This window comes from Gadus morhua, chromosome 20, assembly GCF_902167405.1.
Source record: "Gadus morhua chromosome 20, gadMor3.0, whole genome shotgun sequence".
In the NCBI taxonomy this organism is placed as follows: Eukaryota; Metazoa; Chordata; class Actinopteri; order Gadiformes; family Gadidae; genus Gadus; species Gadus morhua.
In genome coordinates this window covers 2,517,201-2,528,643 of record NC_044067.1, presented here as the reverse complement: position 1 = coordinate 2,528,643, position 11,443 = coordinate 2,517,201, and the positions used below count along the sequence as shown (strand labels likewise).

The 11,443-nt window shown below is 44.7% G+C and overlaps 1 protein-coding gene across 1 annotated transcript; it reads right to left on the bottom strand.

The window, feature by feature from the left end:
- Positions 1 to 9,680: 9,680 nt before the first annotated feature.
- On the bottom strand, positions 9,681 to 10,792 carry tmsb4x (thymosin beta 4 X-linked). Its single transcript, XM_030343669.1, has 3 exons — positions 10,633 to 10,792; positions 10,044 to 10,156; positions 9,681 to 9,955 (listed from the first exon to the last, which is right to left on the bottom strand). The coding sequence occupies exons 2-3, from the start codon at positions 10,141 to 10,143 to the stop codon at positions 9,927 to 9,929; spliced, it is 129 nt and encodes a 42-aa protein (XP_030199529.1). The 5' UTR covers positions 10,144 to 10,156; positions 10,633 to 10,792; the 3' UTR covers positions 9,681 to 9,926.
- Between the last annotated feature and the right edge of the window lie 651 nt (positions 10,793 to 11,443).

The following is an 11,443-nucleotide window of genomic DNA, read 5'->3' as shown; positions in this document are numbered from 1 at the left end:
CTCTCTCTCTCTCTCTCTCTCTCTCTCTCTCTCTCTCTCTCTCTCTCTCTCACTTTGCTCTCTCTCTCTCTCTCTCTCTCTCTCTCTCGCTCTCGCTCTCTCTCTCTCTCTCTCTCTCTCTCTCTCTCTCACTTTTCTCTCTCTCTCTCTCTCTCTCTCTCTCTCTCTCTCTCTCTCTCTCTCTCTCTCTCTCTCTCTCACTTTGCTCTCTCTCTCTCTCTCTCTCACTCTCACTCTCTCTCTCGCTCTCTCTCTCTCTCTCTCTCTCTCTCTCTCTCTCTCTCTCTCTCTCTCTCTCTCTCTCTCTCTCTCTCTCTCACTTTGCTCTCTCTCTCTCTCTCTCTCTCTCTCTCTCTCTCTCTCTCTCTCTCTCTCTCTCTCTCTCTCTCTCTCACTTTGCTCTCTCTCTCTCTCTCTCTCTCTCTCTCTCTCTCTCTCTCTCTCTCTCTCTCTCTCTCTCTCTCTCTCTCTTCCCCTCACTTAACTCCCCCTCTCTCTCCCGCCCACACCGAGGGCTAAACTCTTCCCCAGAGATGGAGTGTCACTTTGGCACATGAAGGGTTAAACTGGGTCCGGTGTCGGTGCTGAAGTCGGTTTGTGGGGGCATGAAGAGTTAAACTGGGGCTGCTGGAGGTGGGGGGGTTAGATGTTGAGGATGAAACCATACACTGCATCACATGGAGTTGTTTGTCCAGACCGCCGAAAGGAAGGGCCATGTAGTGTGTCTCTATGTGTGCGTGTGTGTGAGCATGTGTGCTATCGGCCTTTGTCTCTGTGGATAATTAGCTGGATCAACTAATCGTTGAAGCCAGACACGCACAGGCCTGTCATTACCCCCTGCCTGCGCTTTGATGTCCTAATTATCCCGTGAAGCCCTGCTAACCCAGGCTAACTCCTGGCTCCACAAGTCTTTAATGAGCCTGGGACCTTTTAGGCAGCGGCAACATCTGCTCACAACCATGGCTCCTCTGTTATGCAGCGAGCAGGACAGGTGATATCTCTGTGGAATCACAAGGGGATTGTCTTCCCAGGCGGGTCGTTTAGGTGACTCTCTCTCTCTCGTTCTCTGTTCCCTCTCTCTCACTCTCTGCCATCCCTCTCTCTCACTCTCTGCCATCCCTCTCTCTCTCTCTCTCTCTCTCTCTCTCTCTCTCTCTCTCTCTCTCTCTCTCTCTCTCTCTCTCTCTCTCTCTCTCTCTCTCTGCCATCTCTCTCTCTGCCATTTCTCTATCTCCCTCTCTCTCACTCCCCCCCCCCCCTCTCTCTCTCTCTCTCTCTCTCTCTCTCTCTCTCTCTCTCTCTCTCTCTCTATACAGGTATATATATATGCCTCACCTCATTTACCATATGCATCGAATACTTCAATATTCATTCGGTCATTTGCACCTACAATGATTCGTAAAAAATAGAGATAAAAAGAGAACTAATGACTCAAAATGAACTGCAGGTAACGTATGGTGAAACACCAAGATGTCTTTGGAATGACGGATCAGTTAACCGACTCGAAGTTAGAGGAACAAACGTAAACAAATCGTAGACAACTCTTTTGTGGTGGATCAGGCTGAGAGAAGGCTGTTGATTGGCTGCATTCCTTTCACTCACATCTGCACACACACACACACACACACACACACACACACACACACACACACACACACACACACACACACACACACACACACACACACACACACACAGCCCTTGGGGTCCCATTGTGTAGCCATCCTGGGTCACTGCAACCCGACCAACAACAGACAATACTGCTGGCATCCCTAGCATGTGTGCTGAGTGGTTGGCCTGGCTCTAAGAGGCTGTTGTTTGTTTGTAGGACGCTGGTAGTAGTGTGTGTGGCTATCTATAGCCCCTGAGAAAGTAAACATTCCCGTAACATCACCCTGCATTCAGGCAGGTCTTGCAGCTTATTCACGTAATGTATGTGCTCTTCAGGCGATTCCACTCATCGACATTGTTCGGCTGTTCTATTTTCGGCCACATGGGGGAGACATGATCATTGATTCTGGAATGGACCCAGGCTGAATGTTTATCCAAATACATTTATTACAATACATTCATCTAGATTCCATTACATCTATTGTAAAGTTGAAAAATGTGATTCTAAAGCGGAGCTCTTCATGTCTTGGCGATTTCATAATTAAACAGTCTCTCTCTCTGTGTTAATTAAACACAGATTCTATTTTTGTATCATTATTTGTCAATGTCGTTTGTAAATGTTGAATGTTAAGCATTTAAATATGTGTAAATACGTATTGATGCATTGGAACAAGGAAAGCTTTCAGCTTCTATTATCGCTCTACAGTTCCCTTTACCAAATCTTCTCTCAGAAAAACAGCTAGAGGAACAGCATTGCTTTAGAAAAACGTTTAAATGTCATTTCATCATTTCAGGAAGTAAGTTTGCCAACTTCCTGGAATACACATTTACTTCTCTATTTGCAGTTTCTAGTTTTGCAGAATGCATTCAGTAAATCTTGACCTTATAACTGCCACAGCTATAATGAGACTATGCTATTGTAAACTCTTGAGTCCTGACCAAAGCACTGGGAAGGCTAGGGCCTGTGTTTCCCGGCTCATGCACTCGACGGTGATTGACTATAAAAGGCGAGGCTGCGCTGGAGTTATTTTGAAAGTCATGGGTAGGCCTACGTAACCACATCCTGCCCAGAGTACGGAGATGACTAGAGCGATGCACTTAATACGCTGGTGCTGCTGATGAAGCTGTTCTAAGCTGAAGGCCGTCAGCTCCTCAGTCCCGGGCCAAACGTGAGACAATGCCTTTTGTCTAACTTTTGCAGTTTGTAGGATCAGTTTGGGTTGGAAAACCGTATGGGACGTTTCATATTGCATCAGAAACATCCTTGTTGTTATTGTTTTTATTAATCTGCAAGAAACATAAATCAGCCATCTTTTATTTTTTCTATGAGAGCACCTAGCGTCGAACCACACACAACCTCAGTGATACAGCAGCAGCCTTAGGCCCAATCCCATTTCTACCCCTTACCCCTACCCCTCCCCCTTCAAAACAAGGGGGAGGGGGAAGGGGTAGAAATGGGATTGGGCCTTAATGTCTCTGTAATTCATTGGAAGCCCCTCTTCCTGGGAAGCGATCTGAGGTCAGTGCTCCAGCTGGGAGGGGATCCAGACTGATCAGAGCGTCAAGAGATCTGACCTCGGACAACTCATCCCACATTATTCTGGTTGAGAACGAACAACACTGAGGGGAGTTTCCAGTCAGGCAAATTAGAGAACTAAATAAATAGTACTTCAATATTTCGATGTTATGAAATTCCGGATAAAATAAAGGTAGTTAAATCTCTCTTCAAAAACCCACACACAAAGTCACACACTTGCACACACACAGTCAAACACGCGCACACACAAATACACACAGTGAAACAAATACAAAGTCACACACAAGCATGCACTGTCACACAAACACACACACAGTCCCACCCACGCACACTCTGTCACACAAACACAGTCACAAATGCACGTACACACACAGACACACACACACACACACATACGGTCACCTACACAAACACACACACACACACAGTTACACGCATTTACACAATCACACAAATGAACAGTCACACACAAGCGCGTACGCACACAGACACACTCGCACACACACGCACACACACACACACACACACACACACACACACACACACACACACACACACACACACACACACACACACACACACACACACACAAACTGAAAGACAGACACCACGCAACACACAAAAAAAGTGATTATTATGGTGTGAAGGTTGTAGGAATGCTGAGAGCATCACAGGTCACACATAATGACAGAGTGGGGCCGGGGGCCGCCGGACTGGTAGCATGCACCCCCCCCCACCCCCCACACCCCCCCTCGCTCAGCGTGATCACACACGCCCGCCGGGACGGGGCGAACAGGTTTTTGTGCGTAGCAGGTTTTGACAGCAATGTGCCTAACCTATCTGTAAGAGACTCAGCTTGTCGCCTGGTCTCAATTCAGGGTCTATGGGGAATTTCCTCAGATTATTATTGTACGACCGCAAATGCAACTATTGAGAAACTCAAAACTATTCAATAGTATTTTGCACTGCAGTTCTACAATAGCATGTAATTACATAAATCTGATTATATACATGTATGTATATATATATACCGGATATATATATACATATATATAAAAAGTAAAAGCAAGTCATCTTGTTCAACGGGCCATTATGCCCTGCTATGTTAGTATCTCTTGCCACATCTTAAGTGCACAATCGATGCATTGCAAATATGCATTGCCTATGCAAAGCAAGACAACATGGAAGTCTTCTAAACAATCCACAGGGGTGAGATCGCTCTGCACTGCTTCCCTGTGCTCTGTTCCTCCATTAGACACCTATTCCTTCATGTAGTTTCATCATTTAATGAGAAGATTTTGATTTGTGTCTCCAAGACACGACAAAAAGGCGACCCATGTTCCCTGAATTCCCCATCGGCTGTTGCTGAAAGAAATGCATGAAACCTTGTAAATTTGTGTACATTGAAGCAATTACTTATTTTAATTGAATTACAATTCAACATCATATCGACTATAATTGGTTAACATGTTTTGGATTGTGGTGCACACATGCTAGACCTAAGAAGATCAGTATCATGTCGACTGGCGTGACATTGTGCTTTGGTCATGCCACTGTCATCAAAGCTCCAATATATCTTGACACACTGCCAACCTCACTGTGAGACCAACAAGTCATGCTGTTGTGCATACATTTCAAGAGTCTCATAAATCACTTCCTTTTAACCGTCTATCTTTGAGTCCCTGAACTCAGGAAGCCTTTGAGATCCCTAAGGCTCAGGGGTCACCCTGGGCCCTTTATTCCTCTCATCCTACTGAACTACAAATCCCAGGGGATGTTAAGAGAAGGTTTTCCTGACCAACGCCTAAGATATGTAGTTCAGTTCAGTTCAGTTCAGTTCAGTTTATTTCCATGACTCACAACATGATACAAGCATGTATGTAAAACGTTATTTTTTGCTAACATGTGACCAATAAAACTTTGAACTTGAACTGTCAAGTTGTAAACCTGAACCGAGTTCTTGGGGATTATATGATCCTTTACAGTGTGTACACAATGTTATAGCGTTGTCGCTGTTAATCCTCCAACCAAATAATTTGAACAGTAGCACACGACGGTTTGGAAGAGTTGACTAAATGCGTTTTGCAAAATGCTTTTTCTCCTTCTAATCAAGAGCATTCAGACCGTCGACTGCGGAACAATCTCAATTGGTTTTGTCGGAGGAAATGACGCGCGGAAGATAAGCAAGTGTGAAACGACTCGTTTGGATGCAGTCAGACGGCTGTCACTGACCTCCTGCAGGGTCTAACACAAGCCGCTCTGGTCAGTATAGTAGCCTGGGTCCGAACCTTAACCCTCTACTCATCACACAGGGCAGCGGGCAGGGTTTCCGTTCTCTTCATGATCAACGGCTTGAACACAATTGTGGTGAATCTTGAATAGGCACCATGTAACTAAGGCAACTTGTTTGTTTAACTGGAGGCGCACGCCATGTGAAGGAAGCACGACAGACAAAGAGAACAGAAAGCCGAGTCATAAATAGCAGAATGGCGGAAGTTAGAGTTTCATATCTCTCAACTAGGCTCAACACAAACACATCCATACAATCGCATGCACCCACGCACGCACACACTCACACAAACACACACATACACACTTGCATGCACACACACATACACACACACACACACACACACACACACACACACACACACACACACACACACACACACACACACACACACACACACACACATGCACACACACAGACACAGACACACACGCGGGCCTACACTCACTTGGGTATTTAAGACAGTACAACACAGACCCAATTCATTCATGTGAGCTACAATGCCCTTTACCCAAACAAAACAACAACAGAAGGTACTTTCCCAGTGTCCCAGAATCCCCTGGACTGCGACCATTGTAGGACGCGTGTATTTGTCTGGGATGCTGACAGAGAAGCACACTCCTCCTTCATCTCACTGCGGGCCTGTGACTAGGCCTCATTGTGCCCTGACGGACCGTCAGAGAGAAGGAAACCCATCTCAGCCCCAGGCGTGTCATCATCACATGAACCATCATTTACCGTTGCGCTTTAGTTTATATTATTCACTTTATTCATGTGCACAGTGGCACAATGACAGCTTGCAATCAACCTCACCCTGTATGTTTATATATATATTATATGTATTTGGTCTCTGGGTTTTCCTACAACATGATGACCCCCATCTTAAGAATGAGCCAATGGACAGCGTCTGGCTGAGCTTACATCATAGAGGAGGCACTGTGCAGATCTTTCATATGAAATGGACGGGGGAATTTTTTAGGGTGCTTGACTCCCAGCGGTTAAGATCTGGGCTCAGACCGTCCATGATACAATGACCGGCTCCTTATTGATATCTAAATGCACTCACCTTTGACGAAAACGTCTGCTAAGCAGCAGTAACACCTAGATAGATAACCCCACTAAACCCCATCGCAGATGTGGTGTTGTTGCCTTGCACAGCATGGAGCCTGCTGGAAACCACTTCCTCTCGCACAACGTGCCCTATACAGCACTCTTTCCTTACTCGTTGTTTGTTGTACACAATAGAAGCGTGGCGAAAAGTGCAGGGAATGTGTGTTGACTGATGTTGAACATGTGCTTGGTATTCCCATCGCATGCTAGAATAGGCAGTAAGGAGGAGTTTAGCTTGTTTTCAGTTCTGGTTCTGGGTGAGAATAGAAGAAGTGGCTCTCAGGTGGGAGCCTCGTGCACAACGGGGTGTTCATGTTAACGATTTTAATGATCATAGATGGATACAGAGATGCAACATCGGCCACTGGATCATGCGTCAACGTAGCCGCAATATTGGAGACACCAGGACTGGCCTGTGAACCGACGCAAGCAAACACAGAGCAGCGGCTTAAATGGATGAAAAGCACTATAACCGTTATATTTCTTGACCGATTTCATGAGTCATTCTGATTCAAGGGTTTATGATCTAAATGCAGGAATCAAAATAGAAAAAAAATATTTTCTATTACATTATATAAAAAATGTCATTATGTCATCATAACCTTCCAGGCAGGGGCATAGCCAGGATATTATTGATGTGGGGGGGGGGGGTTCAGTTTTAGACTGCACTTCAAAATAATACTGCGTTTCCGTTCAGGATTTTTTTTTTTTTTTTTTTTTCAGTCTCGGGGGGCCAGCGCGGTGGCCAACCTCTGACCAACGGTGGCCGTGGCCCCCCCTGGCCCCCATGTGGCTACGCCCCTGCATCCAGGGTGTAATGACCACGAGCCAAGAGATGGTGAAACAATGTTATATGCTCCAGTAGAAGCAAAGGTTTTTAGATAAACATAGGGCCATCGGGCTCACCGGGCATTTTCCCGCCGGCCAGCCCTAATTCTGTGATGTTCAGCTTATGTAGTCTTGTGAACATCTCACCCTCTCCTCACCCCACCTTGTCCTCCCCTGCCCCTCATCTCCACCTCTCTGTCTGTCGCTCTTCCTCTTGCGCACGCTGATACCTCCCACTTCATCACTCCGGCTTTCACTTCCTGTGTGCAGGCAGCTTCACAAATTCACATGCTTTCTCAAGCAGTGAGGTCTCCATGTGTGTGTTGGTAATACTTGTTCCATCAACATCCATACATGTAAATGTGTGTGTGTGTTCCAATGCTTTTTGAACCTTAGAATTTAGAATCTCTTCTAATTGGAAGAGAGGAATTCTTGGAACTAAAAAATTAAAGTAATAAAGTCGAGATCTGTCTTCTTGAGTCTGTCATAAGATTGACCCTTAAGAGGCATTACATTTATTTGCATACGCTTGGAAGTAGGTATTCAACTGATTCCTTATTAATACCTTCTCCGCCATACCAATTCGCTGGGACAGAGACCCTCACCGAGTCCCCAGGGAAATGTCTTGCATAAATTCATAAACCAGTTATGCAGTTAGTGTTGCATCTGTGTGCAGCCACCAGACTGAGCCTAGCTCATTGTAACCTCACACTCCGTCTATCATACGACACAATCCCTCCTTCAAACGCAATTAGATCGGGCATCGATTTTTTGATAGGACCGATATTTCTTTCAACAGATGAATAAAGAAAATACATTGTGCTCAAATGACAAACCTCATATTCTATCATCTATAATATATATATATATATATATATATATATATATATATATTATATATATATATATATATATAATATATATATATATATATATATATATATATATATATATATATATATATATATATATATATATATATATATAGTATATATTTATGTTTCTATGTGTATATGTATGTGGGTACATGTATCTGAATATATATGTATAGCTGTGTCCTTCCATCTAATAGTTAATGTTTATGTAATTCCTTATTTGATTTTATCTTTTTTTATCTTGCTTCTGAAAACCTGAATTTCCTTCGGTATAAATAAGTATTTATCATGAGCATCATCACCATCAAATACGTTATGTCTATTTTTCTACTCACGCTATGTGCTCAAATAGTTGAAACAATTAAAGTGCTAGACTGCTGTCGATAAAACAAGAAGTAAGCCCGGCGCTGGGAGCTGTGCAGCAACACAACACACAAAGACGTTGTTTCCCCACGCTGCAGGCCAGCTTCCTCTGCTGCCGAGCGCTGTAAAAATAACCGAGAGGAACTGATCTGCGCTTGGCCTTGTCGTGCTTCCTGTTCAAGGGACCTGTGTTCTCAGAGTGTGGTGTAACATGAAAACAGTCGTGTATTAAGAGTCTTACAGTATGGAGTATAATTTGGTATCGATTGCCTGCCTTGCTAGGAGTGACTTAGCAATTCTCTTGGGGGCCAACTTGAACGTTTAGGCAATGTACCTCCCTGTGTGGAGCATGTCCAAATATGTTTATTACACAAAGGAAAGCTCAACATACTGTTGCAACGATGGCTCTATTCCCCTGCTTGGCAGGTTGTAGACGTCACCATGCTGAGCTCTTTCTGACTTGACTGTGAAACACGAGACGAACATCTGCTTTGAGACGCCGCTGCAGCCGTGACGCTCACTGGTGTTCATGCCCGTCACGAGGCAGGATAGTCTAACGTCGGCTGGGGGGGGGGGGGGGGGGGGGGGGGGGGAGAAAGAGACTCAAGCATTCTCCATCTTCTAGGTTCAATCCCCGACCCTTAATCGTAATAACAGCAGAAAAATGTATCAAGTCGCTTTGGAGAAAGGATGTGCTAAATGAGCCAGTTTAGTGTCAATTCTGTTGGAGGGGGGGAATGAGCAAGCATCTTATGAAACAAATGCCGACTGGTTGGGTCGTAGTAGTGCATCTGTTTAAAAGTTGAATGTACTTATTCCAGGATTAAGTGAATGTGAGGGGATCCCCCTTTGACTTAACACCAGTTCTAGCACAGTACCATCTCCCCAGAACTGAGGATTGGCTCATCAGGTTTCTCCTGCATTTATCCCACTATGCAGACAACGTTGTGAGGTATGAAACACTGTGGCCCCATTCCAAATAACAACCAAAGGGAAGTTGCTAGTCATCTCTAGTAGTCCTGGCCCAAGCTTCTCCTGACCATATTGTCCGAAATAACAAAGCAAATGATTTTTACATTTTATTTTTCAAATCACATAACATTCTGCATCCACAAGTAGACATTTCACAAAGGATTAAATGCATTACAAATGGAAGCAGCCTCAGGAAGACAAAAAGGAGGCCATGATGACATTAGTTCCTGATAGCAAGTGGAATCATTTCGCCCATTTGAGAAAGAAGGCGAGCGAAGTCCAAGTTGTGCTGCAGGTGGTCGTTGGTGCAGACTGTACAGCGCGTTCACGGACAGCGCCCTCATGACGTCGCCTTCTCCTGATCAATGGCTGCAGAGAGACAAGGGTTCAAAACAAATGACGGGGGATCCAGCAAAACCGCTACAAACATTCCCCCGGAACTAAGAGCAGAACTTACTTTCTTTGGTGGGCAGCGGATTCTTCTCTTCCGTCTCAGTCTTTTTCAACTTGGTCTTGTCAAAGCTGGTCACCTCTGCCAAGTCTGGTTTGTCTGACATATTTGCGGGTTCTCTAGGGATGAATAAAAACTTTACATTGACTCACTTATTGCCCCCCTCCCTCCCTAATCAAAGCAAACTAAACGCATTCGTAGTTTCTACAGTGCTCATTAACCGAGTTAATTACGGGAATTAATGAATGCAAAAAGGTTGTAACGTGCACGTGGATTTCCTGTTTAATTGGGAGGGTAAATGTTGATTTCCGCGTACCCTCAAGTCACCAACGCCCTGGTCGCAAAGTCAAGACGGAATTAACCAAACTGATCCAAATAACAGCTATGAGGCTGATAATCGTTGCATGAATAAATGTATGTAGTATTTTAGACAATACGACAACACGCTAGATTGAGAAATAAGTCCATGTCGTCGATCACAAACGCCTGCATCAACAAAAAGCAACGCCTTCGTTTCAGCGGTAGTAAGTCAACTATTGAGTGCAACATGCATCACTAGAATTATTTCAGACTAAAATGCAAACAGTAAGCTTACCGAAGGTGTTCTAGGCTGCGCGTCTGTCCTTTCCTTGGTTGAAGGGTGCAGTGTTGGATGGGAGGCGTTCCAGTGTCTAAGTACTCGACGATATGCAAATCGTAACTTGACGTCACGCTCAGAGTTCACTACCCTTTTCCAGAGCCGTAGAGAGTAGGGTCTGTCTGCGTCCTGCAAGACGGAGGCGTAACTTGTAGTAGGAGGCGTAACTTGTACTAGGAGGCGGAACTTGTACTAGGAGGTCTAGAGTTCATTAAGCTTGTCAAAACAAAAAAAATCATTCTTGTTAAAGGTTGGGTAGGTGATTTGCGAAACGCCAGCAGATTTTGAAAATACGCTGACTCTGACTCCACCCATTCCAAGTACCTGGACGCGCAATCATGCAAGAGCGCTAACAGAGATGCGCGAGAGCGAGCCAGGCTAGAGTAGGTTTTCGTTTAACAACATGGCACTACATTCAGCTGTAAGTTGCACCCAGTACCGCGGGAAGTAGGAGTGCTGGGGGTGCTGCAACACCCCCTGTCCGAGGCCCTGTCTTATCACAGAAAACGATCATTTCTAAAAACTCCGGCCAAAGTGGAGATTTCTGAAAACGCCGGTTATGTGTTGTCGTGTCAACGGGGAGAAACGGGATTTTAGGTTCTGAAGCGTCACATCATGCACCAGGAAATGCTTAACGTCATGTGAGCGACCGCTGTACCGTATTGGTCCGAATATAAACACAAACCCCATTGTAAGACGACCTATATTTGGAAAAAAGATTTGAAGACCAGATCCGTTTTTTATGAATAAATAAATTGTATTCATTGAA